A 20240-nucleotide genomic window follows, 5' to 3' on the forward strand; every position below is an offset into this window, starting at 1 on the left:
GTTCAGTTTGCTGTCTACCAAAACTTACAGTCTTTATCCCAGATGGTGGCCCTGCCTTTGAGTGTACTGACTTTTCCCCTAATTTGAGGTTGTCTGCAAAGTGGATGAGACCACGTCCATTGCCTCCTCCAGGTCATTTATGAAGACGTTAGGTGAGGCAGGTCCCAGAATCCCTGCTGTCATTCTCCACTTGTTATGGGCCTCCATGTAGAGTAGAGCATGACCTGTTAACCCACAACCTTCTAAACCCAACCATCCAACAAGGTATGGATGGGTGCCAACCGGGTACCTATCAAGCTGATCACTTATCCACTTAGGTACAATGTTTTGGATTTTGGGAGCTCCACAGTAAATTCTCCATGTGAAGAAGGAGCCGTTTGAAGGTAGACTTTCATAGATAGATGAATACTGATCTGCTTCTTGAGAAACAGTTGTGCAGGCCCTTGAGATGGGCTATATAGGAGTGGAGCTGTGCTTCTGTGAGGTGCTGTGTAAGTCTGTCTTAAAGATGGGAGAATTTCCGAAACACGTGCGTGAGAATTTTTGTGGACCAAAGTCAAAGGAGGATGAAAAGCCACTGAAAGCCAGAGATAAATTTAAAAGAAGCCCAGGTCATGCAATAAGTAGCTGGTGCTAATACATTAATAAATCCAGATGGGCGGTGGGTTTAACTTTCTCACTAACAAGGAAGTAAGCCAAATTCATCACTGTTTGATTGAACCAGAGCTTCAGTGATGCGAATGGCATGGTCTGTGGATTGGGTGCTACAAAAGCATCCTCCAGTGGATTTTAAAACTAGGCTTTTACAAGTGAATTGGAGCTATTTCTGCTTGTTCTGCATATGTGATTAAGTGATGTCCACATGTATACACTAAACTAAGCACAACTTGAGTTTATCAAGGGAGGAATCTACTCAGCATATATTATCATAGCACATCACCTTACTTGCTGTCAATTGTAGTGATATTTTAATGTAAGAGCTTAGAAGATCCACATTTTTAGGGAACGGACTAATGATGTTGCAAGTACAAAGTGTTTGAGATGGCTCAGCCAATAACGTCCCCATGGGAGTGATGGGCTATTGATGGCACGTGTTGCCCAGTTGTATGCAGCTAGTAAATTATCATTACATGAAATACACAGGGTGCGTTTCTGCTTCCAGGTAAGCAGAAGCTTAGTAATCCAAAATACTGCCATCTACATGTTCTGGATCCAAAAAGTCCCATTTTACTGGGCATTTTAATTATTTGCTGAGGACAGCAGCAGAATAAAGCTTAGAGCATGGTTTTCCCTATGTAATTCGCAGCTAGATTTGCTTTCAGCTCTGCTGCTCCTGAATTATGAAATTTTTTGGGTTTTTTCAGCTGTTGTTTTTGCATTCTTGTGATTATATTCTGTTTTCCCTTATGTGGTGTTCATCTATGATCTTAATTATCTGCCTCTCATTGCCAACTCTGTGAACTCTGAAGCTAATTTGAGAAGGAAAGTTCTGCCCGGTAATTTTAAAAATATGAGGCATTATTGAGGGTTTTTCCTGGACCAGTGATTACAATAAATGTGTAGTTTGGAAGTGTAGCTTTAGAATCTTCCTGCTCGCTTAAAGAGATTGAGAATGGGATGAAACCTATTCTCATTAAAACTGAATAGATGAACAGGAAAGGGACCTCCTTCTCTTCTACCTGCCATGAGTACTTGATTTCTCCAAGTTATAGGTTGAGCTCATAAGAAACCCAGAAGGAGCAAGGATGCTGCCTCTAATGATATGTATTAGCAGTGTCTTGCTTCCGCAGGAGGTCGGTGGTGGATTTGGAAGTCCATGAGAGGCTGGGGCTGGGAGTTACTCTTTCAGTAGTCTTGCCCAAGTGGTCCTCACTTTCAGACCTTCCATGTGCCGCTTGAGATCCGCATGTGCATCACGAGTTCTGTTGAAAAAGAAAAAAACATTGCAGGTGCAATGCATCTTTACAGAGTAAAATAGCTGCTTTTAGGAGAAAGGAAAAGAAAGGAAAAAGTTGGACTGTTTCCCACCAAGGGGACATGGAGAGCAGGAATAGGGCACATGCACACATAGCTCTGCTCCGGTCTGGTATTTTTATAGAAGCATTGGTTGATGAAGGTGGTGTTCAGCTTGGGTGCTGTGGCGTGCTGAAACACTTGGGAGATTTTGGAGCAAATCTTTTTTTCAGCGGGTTCCCTGCCTAAGCAGATGCTGGTATACCTGCTACAAGTGGCTGAGCCTGGGCAGCCTGAGTGGCTTAGGGATGCTCTCAGAGTCACACTACCTTGTGTACAGCATTTAGGTCCCAAAATACTGTGTTTGAAAACTGGAGATAAGGACGGGATTGGTTAAATGTGAAAAACAACCAGGCATGGGGCTGTGAGAGGAGAATGGGATCGAAGTAGAAATACTACGTAGTGTTTCGGATGAGTAGTCTACAAAACATGGGGTCTCGTGATCTGTTTCTGGATTTGGTGTGGTTTATTCCTGTTTGTTTGTTTTTTGCTTTTTGGTTTTTTACCCAGAGGAAAATAATACTAAAAAAGAGAGTACAGAGGAGTAATATTATCTGAAGATCTGATAAGTTGAATAGTCTTAAATAGGTCAAATGTGGGAAACTGGGTGGTCTAAGCTAAAACTGCCACCAAGGGGAAGAAAGACTTCCCATTTCTAGGAGAATATAATACATGAGCGATGAGAAGTTCTAGGGAGATGATGGAGGAATGCACTTAAGAGAAAAGGATGAAATTGTGCACAAGAAAAATGTGGATAGTGTCATGAGAGATTTTTTGGGGAGGAGAAATTTTTTGTTGGAGTAGCCTCTTGTGAGAGAATCCCTAATTCTTGGGGCAGTCAGAAAAGGCTGAAAAAAGAAAATAGAGGGAACAGTGCATTGGGAGATGGGTTTGGTCAAATTGGCAGGTCTCTAGGCCATAAATTTTAGGGAAACTGTTAAAATGTGAATATGGTCTACATTTTGGGCAGAATGCTTTCAAAGGTTTTTGGTGTTCCTTCTCTTCTACTACAGTTAAAGCCATTTGTTGGGTTGGAACAAGGAGGACCTGGCATCCAAAACCTTCTAAGCTCCCTGTGAGGCTGAAGGGGCTTCCCTCCAAGGTTGAGAGACAGGTTTATAGTGAATCCTTGGGGCGATATCTCCAGCCCAGCTCAGAGCACTCTTGCTTCTTATGTCTGTGGAAAACATTTTTTGCCTCTGAAAGTTCAATCCAAAATAGTTTAATTTTCAGAGAATATTATGAAGTTGGTCCAGGTGCTTCATCTTCCTCAAAGCCATCAGTAAAATAGCGGTAGAAACCTGGCTTGTGGTTTGTCCCCAGTGGCAAAGAAACTGAACGATGGGGTCGGGGGTTTTGGCTTTCGGCCGTGGGATCGTGTGCTCCCTGCTGCCCTGTCCCAACGACCTGGTGGCTTCTGTCTCTCCCAGTACCTGGTGACCTCCACCATCCTAAGGATGCTCCTGAGGAGCTGGTGGGAAAGCGGACACATCAAATGGAGAAGCTTTTGAATGAGGGGAACAGCTACAGGATAAGGCTTGTGGTGCCGCAGGGCGACGGGAGGATGAGCAGAGCTGTGCTGGAAGCGGAGCCGCATGTGGGATGACTTCTTGGCCTTTCTTTCCTGAAGAAATGCATGGTGAGGGTGGGGTGAGCAGGGAGGATCTCTTCTTGGAGCTCGGTTGGAGGGATGAGGGAAAGTGATTTCAGCTGAACTGAATTGCTGTGGTGTAATCTTAGCAGAAATCTTCAAAATCGGGTCTTAAAAGGGCTGATTGGTTTCAGACTGGCCTCCTGCTCCTGACGAGCTGCTTTCCAAGTTTCCAGTAAGTCCTCGAGGTCACCACAAAATCTCGCCTGTGTAGCTTTGGGGAAATGGCAGCTTACGCGTGTTTAGTAACGGAATTAATTACTCACCTACTTCCATATGATGTTGCATAAAGCTAAATGCGGCGGCTGGCGTGAGCGACCGACCGCCACCGTAGCTGCACTGGCGGTTGTGGCTGAGCCTTGCTGTGCTGTTGCCTTCGATGGTGCCGTACATTAATTTATTAAAGAAATTGGGGAAAAACCGCCTTCAGTTTTGAATTTGCGCCACAAATTCATTGATAGCAGCGGGCTGTGCTGGGTTAGTGAGTAGCTTCACTCAAAGATCTCAGTGATGCTACCAGAGTTGAGTTGCTCTCACGGTCAGGATGGAGGTGATCAGGGGGTTTTGTGCCACGTGTGGGGGTTTTAAGAGATGAGGCACAGCAGGATTTGATAAATATCTTAAGTCCGGTCCCATCCGGTGGGGTGGGACTGGGATAGCCTGTTCTGTCTTGGTTCTCCTGACAGAGAGAGAGAGGAGATGGGTAACACCAGCGTCCTGAGAAGCACCGGCTCCCAGGCCTGCTTGAAGAGAGGTCAGAGCTCCTGCTTGTAGGCCCTCTGAAAGGGGCTAGTGCTTAGCTTGGTAAAAATTGTAATAATCCTCCCTGTCCTGGGTCTAACCTGTGGATCGCTGATTTCTGGCTCATGACCCTTCCCTTTCCAGGGAGAAACAGCTTTTGAGAGCATTGAGAAGACATATGACATGGAAATGCTGGTTCCCAGATAGTTTCTGTTTCTGAAAAGCTCTCTTAAAATGTCAGATTACTTGTAGGTTCAAGCTGATGCTTAACTTGACTGTAGGAGAAAGGCTCGGATTTATGTCTGATCCAGATTTGTCCCTTGCCAGGATATTGGCACCACTGATGGTTGGATGTATGTTCCCAGCATGGGTCGGGACCTGCTCGTCCTGTGCACCCTGGATACTCAGCTAGGATAAAAAGTATAATTCAGAGACAAAATCCATGGTATAAATCTGCATAATCTTTGCAAAGCACGTGCATGGTCGGAAGAAGGGTTTTTTTCTGAATTTTAGCACCATTGGGAAGGGCAGTACTAGGTGGAAGAGCTGCTGGGCACATCAGCAAGGCTGAATTTTTGCTTAAGCCTTGAGCTCCAGCTTGTAGAGACAAGGAGCTATTCGGGCTACAGCTCTTCAAGGGTTCATTGCGGAAATTTCATAAGACCCTTTTAGTTGAGGGCATCCTAAGGCAGCCTGGTTGTATAATGCTATAGTAGCTGGAGAATCTTTAAATTAACATCAGGTTTTTCTTTTCTTTTATTTATTTTTTGTAGTAGAGAAAGTTGACGTCTGGTGCCTTGCTCAGGTGATATTTGTTGTTGCGCGTTGTTTGTTTTGTGAATTCCAAATGAGTTGGGTTGTTTTTTTGGTTGGGTTTTTTTTGGCTCGGAACAGTTCAAAGCAAGACCTTGTCCCTTCTCTGAAGTGTTTATAATCCAATTTCAGACATAAAACAGCGCGGGCGTGGAGGAGGGAGGAACAGGCAGGGATAAAACAGCAAGGTTTTACATAGCCTAGGGGACCGGGGCGGTAGGCGGACATCTGAATGCTTCAGCAGGTCGATGGCATTTGAGGATCCTCACGCGTTTGCTGCCTGGGTGGGGATGCTCAGATGTAGCCTGGCTTGGTAACACAAGCCACCTACAGAAGAAGCCCCCAGAGGAGCGGTTCAGGTCCCCACCACAGCACCCAGCGTGGGTGGGCGATGCCCGTGGAGGGGAACTCAGGTCTTTGGCTTTCGGGACTAACCGGCTCTCCTCTGGAGGCTCAGACCCACAGTAAAGTTGGGAGAAAATAAGCTCAAAACCCTATTTTATTTTTCCCAGCTGTATAGACCAGTCTCATAAATTGCTATAACCCACACAAGCACATTTTTCTGAAATTCCCCGTTGTGTGTGGCTTTGCATCACTCTGCACCCATGAATCAGTGGAATAATTTCTGGCATTGTTTGTCCCCTCTTTCTTTTTGCTAACACTAGAAATTGGTTGTTTCACTGCCCCCATGGTTAAGTAAATCTGATGTTTGTCCATGTTATGATCCGGTAAAGAAGCTGGTTGCATGCCTCTATATACCACATCTGCATGGCGATACTGGAAAATGGGTACAGAAGACTTCATCAGATACTTTTATACCTGAACAGGTTTTTTTTGACTCGGTGTTTTGAGTAAAACTTTCTCTTCTGATATTTGGATCACATTTTTCAGGAAAGTGTTGCACAGATATGTTGGAGGAATATGAGATTTGCATCTTAAATGCACTATATTGCAAGTTAACAGTAAATGCAGTATATTGTGAGTTAACAGTTAATGCAAAGTGTTATAATTACTTGAATTAATCTTTTCTGTTTTCCAGGGTGCTCGAGAAACCTTTGAGAACTACTACAGGAAGCAGAGAAGAAAACAAGCCAGATTGGTCCTGCAGCCACCTTCAAACATGGTACGATGGCCCTCTACCTGGAGTGCCCAAACTTGCTCTGCCGAATAAAGGAGCGGAGGGTTATCTCTGGGCATGCTGTTGCCGGTGGGTGGTCTCGAATTTATTTCCAGTTGCTCTTGGGCACCTTCGTTTTAATCTTTGCTCACTTTTTCTTTGTTGCAGCATGAAACTTTAGATGGCTACAGGAAGTATTTTAATCAAATTGTAGGGTAGGTATTCTTTTTATATACATCTTTGCTAAATATGTGTGTGCTGTGTTGTTGAGGAGCCCAAAAAGAAAAAGAGATGAGGGAATGTTGATCTTTTTGAGGGGCCTTTAAAGGGAGCCAAAACAGGAATAAAAAGGTGGTTTGGGCTTTTTAAGTGTTTTAGAGTGTATTTTGTAGCACCCATGAACTTTGCTGTGTCACTAGTGAGAACATGGAGGAACCTGCCAGCTCTTGTACCAGCAAGTGCATTTCTGGGAATTTGAGGATAAATAATCTCTGCAGACTATGTGCATCTACTTGCCCCACTAGTGAGATGAATAGGCCTTCTGTCTTAATTATTCTTTAATATTTGATAATTATTCTTTGATTATTCTCCTGGTAAAGAAGGTGATTCTCAAGCCTCTATACCTATGAGCTTCTTATTGCACTCAAATTTGACAAAAGTCTTCCAAAAGCAGCCAAGTTCTCAGAGGAGGCAACCTAAGACTGCTAATCTAGCAAAGATAGGGTATGATGTTGAAATTTCTTCAGCTAATGATAGTAATTGCAGCATCTAATTGCGGCCATCGCAAATGCAATGTGTGCTGCTCACCTTCTCACGGAGCTCTGTGCTCCTGGGCTGAATTTCCCCAAGAAACCACAGCTGAGATTTTGTGCATTGGTGTTTAAAATGTACGGTGCCACACTCGCTCCCTGAAAAATAGTTTCTTTTTGGCCAGCATGTTTGATAACTGGAGATTGGAGTGAATTGGTTGCCTTTAAATGGTTGTAAGCATGTGGTGTATCTGGGTGTGAGAGAGTATTTTCTCTGCAGTTAAAGTATTTTTCCCTGCAGTTAACCAATTGTAATGCGATTGCTGCTAGCTAGAGCAGAGTTTAATCAGCGGTTCTTGTGCAAATAATGGTGTGGAGAACTTTGAGAGGGGAAATTCTGCCTTTGTGTATACACAGAGTAGCATTGCTACGAGCAACTGTGTTTTAGCTCACTTCTATAATACAGTGAAGCATCATATAAAATACTCCAATGTTAAAAATAGGTGAATAAAGTGCTCAGTGTTGGCTATATTTGATACAGATATCTGAGCTTGCTCTGGAGATTTGTGGATGTGCCAATGCTGCGTATCCCTCGCATGCAGTGTTTGCAGATCTCTTTTGATGTCTCAAAACCTGTAACTTTTGATAACAGTGCCATTTTCTCTTCTCTGTTAGGTTTTTTGTAGTTGAAGATCACATCTTGCATACAACACAGGGCTTGGTAAATAGAGCCTATATTGATGAGCTGTGGGAGATGGCGTTATCAAAAACTATTGCAGCACTAAGAACGCATTCAGTAAGTAAAAGCCCCGGGTCGCTCAACTGTTGCTTGAGTATGACTTGACAAGCTGGAAATATTGGCTTTTACAGTAGTATTCTTTGTTTTGCCTCTTTTCCAATGACCCTGTTTAAAACAATAATATGAAGACACACTGCTATTTCCCCAAAAGCTTTCTCCAGCTCTTTTTTGCCTCCTGATGCACTGCATTTCCCTGTACCAAACTCTCAATATTTTGGGGGACTGGAAAGAAGGAAAGAGTGGTTTGATATTTTTCCGGTTACTTCGCTGATCACTTTTGAAAAACACCAGCAGAGGGAGTCGGTTTGTCCCAGAAAACTGGGGAAAAAAGCATCTATTTGGCACGCTGAAGTGTGATCCTGTTTGATATTCCCGTAAAGTTCATGGCAGTGAATGGGCTGCTATCAAACTGCAAATCATTTGTGTCTAAAAAGACACTAAATAGATTTCTTATTTTTTAATACTGAAAGAAGTTTGGAAAAATTGCTTATCGCTTTGGTACTTCTCTGCTTGAGCAAAAAAACCAAAGGCAATTGCAAAAAATGTACAATTTTTTTTCCAGTTTTGTACGACCTGATATAATGTTGTACTGGTTCAGCTGGGAACACTGGAGTTTTCTGAAAACCCTCTTGGTTAATGGGATGAAAAAATTGCATTTGACCATAAAAGGAAAAGCATTAATGACTTTCCCCAAGTCCGTTTTCAAATTATTGGGCCATTTTCTCCAGGAAAACCAAAGTATTAAATAACTGAAGTCCCACTGCTGCTCCTGGAAGGCAGTGCCGTCCAAAAGCACGAGGATGCTGCCGGATCGTGTCGGTGCAGGCCTGCATCTAACATGATGTAACATGCACGTGGTGGTACCCAAGTGATAATGATGTCGTTGCTCTTTGCTGAGAAAACCCTAAAATTTCTGCGTGGAGACACAATATGCTGCTTCCTCCAAACCACACTGAGTTTTGCATTTACGTGCCCCTGACTTTAGCTTAGCATGGTTGCCCAAGGACAGTGTTGCCGAAGAGCTGCTTGGCTTTACCTGTGCAGGTGGGGATAATCCGGGGGATGGAGCTGGAGCTCGTTGGGATGAGGGACCGCAGAGGCTTCCCGGGGCACTCTGGCTCCGTCCGGCACAGCAGTTTTGTTGACTGGAAAGCTGCCTCCTTCCACTTAAGCCTCTGTGTTACGAAAGGGGATAAACACAGAGATGTACACCCCACTAGGTTGTAAACCTGTGTTTATTTTCTTTTTAAGCGGGGTTTTCTGCTAGGTGAAAGCCGTGAGAGTAAGCCAGGTACAAATATGGTGTTCTTCAATTTTACCAGCTTTGTTGTCATGACAAGTTGTTTTAAGTGATGCCAAACTTAGTGCATGAAGTGGCTGCCAGGAGAGGGTTTTTTCAGTAATCATGAAATGTTACATGATTTCTCAACACTAGTATTGTGGTCATCTCTAAGCACTGCTCAGCCTACAGCTCCCATATAGACCAGTGCCATCCATCCCATATTGCCGTTGAGACTTGATGGAGGGCTCTCACGTTGGTGAGGCTGTTTCAGTTCTTCCCATTCAGCCAAACTTATTCCTGGATTTTCTTCCTTGCTGCAGACAGGGACATCTTTTATCACTTCTGATAGCTTTAGGGCATTATCTTTCTTTCTGACTTTCTTTTTTGGACAGTGAAATGGAAAATGTGTCTCTTCCAGTCTTTCACATTGATTAATGGAGTCATTCCTCCTTGAGTTTCCAGTGAGCTTTAAATCTGTTTCTCTTTCCAGCTTATGATCACTGATTCTATATTTGGTAAGAGTCTGTCTGAAACTTTACATATTTCACCATAGGGTGGTTGTCTGCTGCGTCCAGAGAGTGCACGAAGCCTGTGGGTAACGTGGGGTGGCTCTGGGGGGATGATCAGCACTGTCACTACACCAAGTTGTGTCTTTAGGGTTTTGAGCAGTGTCCTGACCTGCAATAAGTACTTGTATTGTAGCTCTGACCATTAAATGTTGCTGAAATATAGGCATGCAGCGTGTTTTTTCTCAGCCTGAACCACTTAGCAATGCAGCCTTCGCGCGGGGCTCGGGGATGCCTCGCTGCGATGCTTCATTACCGTCAGACACAACACACTAAATATTAAATGAAAGGCGCTGCTGTCGTCTTGGTATGACAGCGTGCTGATTTGCTTCATCTCCTCTCGCTTCCCTGGCAGCTCCTGGGTAATCTTAGAGACACTTCAGGTATCTCTAGAGCAACTGAAATCCTTATTCATCATGGAGAGCCTCAAGAGCAGTGCGTTATGAGGAGAGATACCCTTATCAGTGTGCCTTCCCTTGCCCTGTACAGCGTTAGGGCATGGGCTGTAGGATAAAAGCTACTGATCATAAGACTGTATGGCGTGCCTGTGTATTTATTATCACTCAAGTGATAACGCAGGAGGGCTGAGGGCAATATTTTTCCCGCGTGCTGCAGTTAAAACCATGTTTTAATTTTTCCCCTTCTTTGCAGTCCTACTGCTCGGACCCGAGCCTGGTGTTAGACTTGAAGAACCTCATCGTCCTCTTTGCAGATACACTCCAGGTACACGGGTGTCGGCGACCGTTCTTTATCTCGCTCGACAGTTGTGCTGCTCACAGATGGTGTCCATCAGCAGGGTTAAATGGCTGATATGGGCTTGCTGTGGTGGCCTGGCTTCTTTTTTGGCATTGCGGTGCGTGAATTGTGGTGCCTGATGGACATCCTGGTTCGCTCTGCGCGTCGGCTGGTCAGCTTGTGGGCAAAGACCAAACCTTGGCCACCTTGCCAAGCCCTTGTGCTTCCTACTCGCACCCAGCCCAGCCTTTAATAGCCCTTGGTCCTACCACCTCGGTAAATCACCGCCTAAATCCCTCCACCAGCACCGTTTGCCTCTGTGGTGGTGGTAAGGGAGAATTTGCCCACGTGCTCCCTATTAAATAGAGAAAATAATCTTCAGCTGCCTGTTGGTGACTTTTTCTTATCTGAAGTTGCTCTCTTCCCCCACCTCGCTGCAGGGATACGGCTTCCCGGTGAACCAGCTCTTTGATATGCTGTTGGAGATCCAAGACCAGTATAGTGAAACCCTGCTGAAGAAATGGTCAGGAGTTTTCAGGTAAGAAGCTCTTTAAGCAAACGCATGAGATGTATCTTACAGAGCAGTTTCGGCCCATAAATAAGATCTTCTGACAGATTAGTGGCAAGCTCATGTTTAAATGTTGGGCAACAGTAAGCTTCAGCCTGGGCTCTCTTTGGACCAGTGAGAGCCAATTTAAATACAGTTGTGAGGATCCTGTGTGTGGTAAGATCTGTGCGATAATATCAGTGTAGACCAGAGGTTTTACATCCCAGAGGGATAAGGTTATGGTTTCGTTTTGGAGCTCACACTGACAGTCAATAGGTGGAAGGATGCAAAAATCTGGTGTTGCAGCAGCGTTACTGTGCCCTTGCTCCAACACTGAGCCGCGTGTGTCTTGGGATATCGGCGGCATATCCCTGTGCTGCTGCTGTAGACGTGTCCGTGAGCTGAGCAGTTGCCCACGGGTAGGGCACAATACATTATCCAGGGTCCCATGCTGTGCTCTGGAGCCACCAGCTCATCCTGTAATGGTCGCCCAGGACATCCCAGGAGGATTGATGTGTCTCAGAGCATGGGGCATTGGGAAGAGGTGCTGGAGGATTGTCAGTGCCCCGGTAGCTCAGCATTCATCTTCCTCGAGTCAGGCAGGACTGGAGCTCACCTGGGCTTTACCAGGGGCTACTGCTGAAGCTCCAGTCTGGACTAAAGTCACCATTAAGCTCTGGTTGTGGCTTTACACAAGTTGAAGGCAGGGAGCTGGGAGAGATCATTGAGTCTGGCTGCAGCAAAGATGATTTCATCAGTCACAAACATGGGGAGAAGTTTAGGCCCATGGGATCACGTCTTCAACTGGCACCCGCTTCTTAAGAACTTGCCGACCTAGCAGTAAACCTGCAAAGTTGTGGTTAGTCTGTTGTCACAGAGCTGTCTTTCTAACTTTTCTTTTTTCTTAGAAATATACTTGATTCAGATAACTACAGTCCTATCCCAGTGACAAATGAAGAGGTTTATAAGAAAATAGTTGGACAGTTCCCATTCCAGGATGCAGAACTTGAAAAGGTAATCTTGAAATGGGGAAACTGGCACGGCGTGTCTGCTGTTGCAGGAAAACCCCGCACCCTTGTTAGTGGCATTGAGAACTGCAAATGAAAGCGTCAAAAAAACCCCCCAAATGCAAAACCCCAAACCAAATAAACAACAAAAAATAACAAAACAAGCGAAAAGAACAAATATACTTTCCATCTTCCCATGTGATGCATTTCTCCTGGTGTAGATGAGGTAAGTGCGTATAGCAATACCTCATCCATTTTGTTTTCAGATCACAGCGTACTATTGCAGCTGAACAGTGCTTGCAGTAGACAAGAGACTAGAAATATCTGCTTCCATTGGTATTTTATTCCCATTTTATGAACTGTGTTATTGACCTTTATTTGTTTTAATTTCATATTTGAAAAAAAAAAGCCCAACAAAGTGGTATATCTTGGCTTTTGTAGAAGTGTGTGCTTGCAAAACCTAAGTGTAGCCAAATTTGACCTAGCCAGTGTCCCTTAAAAGCCTGCTTGGCCTTCTGCTCCACATCTGGCAGCCAGCGAGCTCCAAGCCTGGTGAACTTAATTAGGACTGGGAGGGTTTTCGATCCAAGTCAAGTATTTAGATTTCAGAAAGTCTGAAAAGTCCTTCCCTCAAAACTATATCGTGAAGTCCAGCTTCTTACTATTACGCTCTGCACCTCCCAGCCATGTGTGTGCTATGGGTAAAAGCTGGTTGGGAAAATTTGGTGTAGGACATCTGTTTCCTCTTGGCTTTTGGTGTTGTAAGCGAGTGCTTACCTTGGGCAGCCACTATGGGAGGTGACCAAGCAAAACACCTTGTGCATGGTGGGAGATAAAAGTCAAGGAGTTCTCCAGTGGGGTTTTTTCATATGAGTTAGGGAGCTGGGAGAGGGAATGAGGGTCCTGTTGTGCTGCCTGCTCCCTCCTAGCTGCAAGTTTCCTTCCAGCCCGTTTCAGACTCCAAATCCCTTATGCACCCTTGTGCCATTTGTAAGTGATTATCTGGTCTTTCACTTGGCTGAAATGTTTATATAATATACAATAAATGCTGGCTTGTTGTTTCATTGCTGGACTTAGCTAAATACTAGAATTAATTTGACTGCTTGGAACATGTTGCTGGAAAGCAGTCGTCACTCCTGTTAAATATCTGCTCTTTGACTTGAATTCTCTCCTGTATTTTACAGCAACCATTTCCAAAGAAGTTCCCCTTTTCTGAGTTTGTGCCTAAAGTTTACAATCAGATTAAGGAATTCATCTACGCCTGTCTGAAGTTTTCAGAAGACCTTCATCTGAGGTAGGGGATGAGTGTGCTAATGGTTGTAATACGGAGGTTTTGTCTGCACTGAAAGATGTCAACAGGTTTAAAATAGGAATTCTTTTCCTCAACCCTTCATGCTGCTCAACTGCTTGGATATACCCTGTCCAGGCTGGAGTTGGCTGGTGGTCTGCTTGGAGAGGTGGCATTCTTCATGTACAAAGGGCTGGCCAAGTCTTCAAAAGTAGCTGCCTCATGTAGGAAAAGATAGCCCAGGACCATGCTAGCTGTGTAAAAAGTGAGGGGGCTGTTTCCTCCAAGATGTTTCTGAGTCAGTTGTACTAAATAGATGAATCTGGTTGTCTCGAGAAAGATAATGATGTCCACTTGTCATTGAGTCAGTGCCTGGTATAACATCTACAAGCTCCATGTGGCCTCCCCAGACTGTCCCTCAAGGAGTGCGTTGGCAGGAAAACTCCTGAGGTTTTGATTTGCCCTTGGTGTTAATGAGTTTCGGCTGCAGGTTTAGGGTTTTCATTTTTCTTGTTTCCCATGCAAGTTTATATAGTTTATATACAAATAATAGGATTTTTTTGTTTGTTTGTTTTTAAAGCCTCCAAAATATTCCGTGTGTTTACCCTCCCTTCTCCATCCCAAGGTGCATTGATGCTGGTTTTGCCCATGTGTATCTGTGTGAGATGGGAAAACAACTATATTTGCCAGAAACTGCAAGTTGGTGCTTTCTTCTTGCACCCAGTAATGTCTTCAACTTGATAGAGGTATATAAATGAAAAATGGATTCCTCCTTCCAGTAAAAATCTCTTTTTCCCTTCTGTTTGCAGCACTGTGCTAGCGAGAGGTTGAATTGGGGTGGTGGCGGTGTGCGTTCACCTCCCTTGGCAGCTTCATGTCCTGGCCGTGGCCTGACACTGGCCATTGCCCCAGTGCTGATATGAAGCTAGGGCAGTGTTTTGGGGACTCGCCAGATGTTTCGGTGCCTACACAAGGCTCTTCAGGGTTTTAATTCTCTTCCTTTGTGCGAGGGATAGTAATTTGGAGAGGCACTTTCTCTCCGTCTTCTGCTAGAGGACGTGGTAGCTCATCGGTTGATGTGGAAGCACGGACGTTTCTCACCCCACGTTTAATCTCAGCCTTTCACTGGTGGCAGGTTGTTCTCTTTGGTGGCTCCCAGGGCTCTTAACCTGTGGGTCACCATGAAACATCTCGGTTTCTAAAGCCGACAGAACAGTCCTATTTCACACGGATGCTGGTTTCACCAAACCCCTCCGTTGGCAATTCCCTCGCGAGTTTTGTGCTCTTCACCATTACGGAGATGATTGAGTTTGTCAGGGAAGGGAAGAAAAGTGTCCCCTTGGGTCCCTCCTCAGGGGTCCCCCCGGACACGTTATTAAAATTCCTTTCGACATTGGATTTTCCAGCCCTTTTTGAGGAGCGGTCTTGGGCTGGGGGAAGGGAGCCCGGCTCTTGGCTTTTCTAGCCAAACATTTGGAATATTTCTCTGAAAACCCCTGTTGACACTTTCTTCATTTCACCCTGACAGCTTGAATTAGGTTTTATTAGGAAGCTTGGCTACAAAGCCGGCAGCAAGTTTTCTTTCTCTTCTCTTTCTTTTTCTTCTTTGGTTGTCATTTACCTCGCACCCTGGAGTGATTGGGGTCAGCCCGTCAGTCACGGGAGGCCTGAAGGTCATGACTACTGCTATGGGATACGGGACATCAGCTGTCATTAACCCAGACAGTTCGCTTAAATACTCTGCGGTCTTTTCCTGAAGAACAGAGCCTATGGCAGAAAATATAGCCTGTATTTTTTTTTCTAATTATTTTTTTAAACTAGCTCCTTGTATTTGTTGGACGGGAGTGTTCTCCTTTATGTTGATATGCTTGTGAAAGTTATTTTGATTTTCAAGTATGTGAAGAAAATTTGGAGCTTAGTGTGCATTTATAGGGGTTGCAATTTTTTTTGGTTTGGCTCTATTAATTTGATTAGGAGAAAGAAAACCTCCTTTATATTTTCAGCAGTTCTGCCTTTGTTAAAAAGCATGTATTTGAGTTCATTGAGGAGATGACTTTAAAAGTATCCACTCGCTGGAAGAATTCTGCCAGTTCCAGTGGAATTTCCCATTTGAAAGATAGGGAATATCTTTGGAAAACAGTGGGTGGAAGGATGAGATGTCAGCTCTAATCTACCAGGACTTCAATTGTTTGGTTTTGGGTTTTTTTCAAACAAAGCACCAATCCTGAAAGAACTTTGGATACAGTTTTTAAAGTGCTGAAAATAATTTAAGTACATAAAGTTATTAAAAATGAAATAAAAAAAGTATCAGAGGCTTCAATAACTAAATCAGGTAGGACCTTTGGAAGTCAGCTTTAGGAGAGAGGAGATAAACGTAGTTTCTTTGATAGCTCACGTTACTGCTTTTGTGTTACTAGTGATCTGTGGTTGTAGACTAAGTATGTAGGCTTAGTAACAACCACACCACTACCAACTTTGACCAATTTGAAGCTGATAGATCAAATTGACATCAGACACATGTAGCGAGCAGCCCACATGAACAATATTGTTCATTTGGGGTTTTTGTTTTCTTCCTGCATATTGAGAATGGAGATCAGACCAGTCTGTTGAACCGAGACCCAACCTCTACTTCACAGTCAAGAGTCGGTGTCATACAACTGACTGGTACCATTACTCTTTGCTAACTTGCCCCACTGGTCTGGGCACTGGCTCTGGGCTGTTGATGTGAGCTACTACTTGGTTCATCGTTTCAGCAGGGAGAGTCTTGGGCAAGGCAATGGCTAACACCCATCGCTCCTGTTGCCACCCTCACTTACCTTTTCTGTTGAACCAAGGAAGATTTGGGGGATCACAATCCAGTGCCTGGTCAAATCCTGCTCTTTTTTTTTTTTTTTTTTTTCCAAGGAATGCTTCCATTTTTTTTCCCTTACTCAGTGTGTGGACCTCATGGGAGGTGTTGCAGATCCTTCTGCTCTGGTGGAACCCAACCGCAGGGGTTACCAGGCTGCTTGACCCACCGTGTAACTAAAGTTACAACCTGATTTTCTAGCTTATGCAGCCAACAAACAAAATGAGAATAGGAAACCTTTGGAAATGGTGCTTGCATGCAGAGAAAGCTCAGTTAGAAGTGCTTTGAAGAAGTAAAAGCAGCATGGAAGTGCTAAGCAATATTATTAAGCACTGCTTGTTTATGCCCTGGAGGCTATCATGTTTGAGATGTTCCTGCGGCTGAAGCGAGCGATTAAAGCAAACCCTCGATTTGCAAAGCGTTTGGTGATATGGCAACCTCGTGCCGTCAGCACTGGCTGCGGCGTCGGGCAGAGACCAGCAGCATCCCGCTCCTGCCAAGAGCATGACTGTCTTGGGATGTACGCGCAGCCAGACAGTAACTGGCTTGTTTAATTTCGATGCCCTGATGACAGGTTGATGTTTGAATTAAAAAAGCAAGCTTTTGCAGTGCGACCTATTTGATTGCTGTGTCGGTTTAGTGAGGAAAGCTGACATCGTGTCCAAACCCCTGTGTTTTTCATCTGTGCTTTCTCGGTTCCAGTAGATGCTGGAAGCTCCAGCCACCAGATCCGCTTCTAGCCTTGGCCATTCCGCACCTCCACCATTCTTGGGGACGGGCTCTGTGACTCCCTATATATTGCACTTCAGGATTTCCCAGGGAAAATCCTGCAAGGGCCACAGTGCTTGTACAAAGATACAGCTTTGTGTATTGTTTGCTCCCTATGCAATTTTTTCTTTACCCCCTCTGAGCGTGGGTCCAGCCCTTTTTGCTCCCCAGCCCCCTTCCCTGGTTCCCACGCCACTCTGGTAGCAGCAGGCAGCTGCCCCTGGTGTCACAGGGTCCCTTTGTACCACCCCTTTGCTTTAAATCTCCTCGGGTGTCTTTTTTACCATCTGTAGATCATCACAGGGTTAGATTTTATTGTACTTGCTATATTTAATCATGCTATTGTCTGGTGAAGGGGATTGGGGACAATCTGGTTCTTCTTGAGGGATGATGGAGGTCCTGGGGGGGTGTGCATGGTGGGGTTTGGGTTTTTTTTGTTTTTTTCTTTAAGTAAAACCTTATTTGAGAACCCTACCCATAGTATAAAGACCAGGAAAATTCATTGGCTGGTTTCTTCTCCCCCCACATTTTGATTTCTGTTCCACACTTTAAAAACCCCAAATGCATCACCTTGGACCGCACATCAAAACCCTGCGAGAAGGAGCCAAGGGGTCCATCTGGGACGTGAAGTGGGCTAGCCCTGATCATCGCTGGCACAGGATGCACTTCCCCGCTAAGCAGGAGGAAAATAAACTCACAGGGATCAGCGGTGATGATCTAGAAGAGACCCACACAAAGACTTTGGATGATGACATTGAATTTAAATTATCAGGAGCTGGGTCCTGCTGAGCTGCTGGCCCTGCTCTGCTTGCGTCCAACTGGGAAGGAGACAGTGGTCAACCCTTGGCAGGCGTGTAGCTCAGAAGAGCAGACTTCTAAACATCAGGGAAAAGGAAATATTAGAGAAACCTGTTGGGGAGCGCAGCGTGGCGAGCAGCCGCCGGGCGTACAGGGAGTTGTGCAGCTGGGCTTTTCCTTGGGAAAGCTGCAGCAAGACACGGCTTTCTCGGCCTCGTGGAAATACGAGCGTGACTTTGCTCAGAGATGCGAGCGGGGAGCAATATTTGCCACTTCTCCCAGGAATTTGGGGGATTTCAGTGCAATTCTCATGCAGCAGCACAAGGAAGGTCCTGAATAACTTCAAAAATTGAGTTGACTGAAGGATGTGCGGTGCTCGGGGAGGATGGGGCTTTGAGCATTCTGGTCCAGTGGAAGGTGTGCCTGCCCATGGCAGGGGGGTTGGAACTAGATGATCTTCAAGGTCCCTTCCAACCCAAACCATTCTATAATTCTATCTTGAGTGGGTCCAGGAGGCTGCTGTGGCCACAGGGTTGCTGTTGGAGAAGGCTCAGTCTTGCTTTCCTGAGCATCAGTCACTGATGGACCAGGGCTCGGCTCAGTGCATCTGCTCTAATGTTGAACAGGCACAGAAATTCGGGAGGTGTGAGCTGGACAAGGGCTGGCAGCGCCCATCCCTGCACCAGCAGGCACCCCAATAGCAGCACCCAAACATCCCCCACCTTGCATGCTGGCGGCGGGGTAACTGCAAGGTTTGCTTTTGCTTCTCCTGTCCACCCCTGCTTTGTAATCTGGCCCATTTGTCAGGTAAAACAGGAGAAGGAGCAAAAGGTCATGGGCTTGGTTTACTGGGAGCATTAAAGTTATTAATGCTTCACAGCCTTCCAGTTGGAAATTTTCTTTGCCCTCAGCTGCCTGTCACTGCGCTGCCAAAGATAAAGCCCCGTGATGTCAAGGCTAATGCAGGGCCAACGACAGATCAAAGGAGCCTGTGCTGGGGTGGGTTTCCAAAACGTCCTTCAGAAAGGAGAGGTTGCACCTCGCTGGTGTGCACGTTGGAGGGGCAGCAGCACTTCAGCAGAAAGCCAAACTCCCAAACTTCAGCGATGCTGCAGTTGCAACCATCTGGCAAAGGACACGAACATGTTGCAAGAACTTCTAGTCTGATTTAGTTAAAGAAAAAGCCATGAGAAGGTTGAGAAGGGTATTTTGGGGGTTTGATTTGTTTTTTCCCCCCATTGCAGGTCTTTGATCCCTTTCCCCTTGCGTACTGAACGTGCAAAACCAGCGCTGGGTACAGCGTGATGGCTTGGCTGCACAGGTTAGTGCCGACACTGCGGGCAGCTCTTACCCGTGCTGGACCAGCCCCTCTAAGAGGAGAGGCTCAGGGATGTAGGTTTAGCATTAGTCCCCCTTCCTTACAGACACATGCACAAAAAGGCCTAAATTGTTGGAATTTTGGTATATATTAGTATGTCGGCGCCTATAAGCAGTGCAGGGATGATCATGCATAAGGCAGAAGACGGTTGGGAAGGAGACTGGATGATGAGGGCTCCAGCTGATTTTCTTTCCATAGAACATTTTCAAAAATCTCTCTTTAAATTCTACTTTTCAGCTCCACTGAAGTTGATGATATGATTAGAAAATCTACAAATCTGCTGCTGACGCGAATGCTGAGCAACTGTTTACAGAATGTCATCAAGAGGAAAAACGTCGGGCTGACGGAGGTAGGACGTGGCTTTGAGAAGACCCATTTCCCAAGCAGGGTGACAGAAGGGCGTTTGCTCCCTTGGAACTCCTTACAGCACCTTTAGAGATGCTGGTTTGGAGCATTGTTATAAAATATTTGGTTAGAAGACAATAACAGAACCACGCAGCATTGCTATACAAAGCAAGAATCACTTTATGTTGTTGGAAAGAGGAAGCTTTTTTGCTGTTGCTGTTAGCATTACCTCTCTTGTGAATTTGCGGAGTGTTATGTATCTGAATTACAGCAAGAGGACTTCAAGGAGCACCGGAGAAGAGCCATGTGGGAACTGTGAGAGGATGGGGGAGTGGTCCCCATGTACAGGTGATGTTTGAGGCGGTTTCAGCACATTGCTACAGTACAAACTCTATATCGGTATTTTCTTTTTGTGATCGATACGTTTTTGTGCACAAAGTCAGATTTCTGAAAAGTTTAATGCACATAAATCATGGCTGTTTGGGAATGTGTGTGGTACCCAGGGCAGTTTGGATACCTTAGTGGGACCTCTGTGTGCTGTTATTAAATGAGTAAATACTAATACAGCTGCAGTTGTTCAATTGACTGTGCTATAGAAAAGTGTTGTGTTCTCTGGGCACTGTAAATACCCTATGGAGGTGAGTTTTGGAGAGTTTTAGTGCATTTACAGAAGTATGTATTTACACACGATGCTTCCTCAGCCCTTTATCTCACAGCCTGGAATCTCTCTGCTCCCTGGAGGCAAATTCCTCTTCCCTCCTGCTCCTCCCAAGGCTCCCTCCACAAAGAGGAATG

At 45.1% G+C, this 20240-nt stretch overlaps 1 protein-coding gene across 5 annotated transcripts in view; it reads left to right on the forward strand.

Annotated features, from left to right (window-relative positions):
* Positions 1 to 20240, forward strand: part of EXOC6B (exocyst complex component 6B) — a 308866-nt gene that overhangs the window by 177296 nt on the left and 111330 nt on the right. For all 5 annotated transcript variants that reach the window (XM_052780871.1, XM_052780867.1, XM_052780869.1 and 2 more), the window contains 8 exons: positions 6258 to 6341; positions 6504 to 6550; positions 7760 to 7880; positions 10383 to 10454; positions 10907 to 11004; positions 11922 to 12027; positions 13205 to 13314; positions 19338 to 19449. In XM_052780871.1, coding sequence (XP_052636831.1) covers positions 6258 to 6341; positions 6504 to 6550; positions 7760 to 7880; positions 10383 to 10454; positions 10907 to 11004; positions 11922 to 12027; positions 13205 to 13314; positions 19338 to 19449 — 750 coding nt within the window. The remainder of the gene's footprint in view (positions 1 to 6257; positions 6342 to 6503; positions 6551 to 7759; positions 7881 to 10382; positions 10455 to 10906; positions 11005 to 11921; positions 12028 to 13204; positions 13315 to 19337; positions 19450 to 20240) is intronic.

Source organism: Harpia harpyja, chromosome 2, assembly GCF_026419915.1.
Source record: "Harpia harpyja isolate bHarHar1 chromosome 2, bHarHar1 primary haplotype, whole genome shotgun sequence".
Lineage (NCBI taxonomy): Eukaryota > Metazoa > Chordata > Aves > Accipitriformes > Accipitridae > Harpia > Harpia harpyja.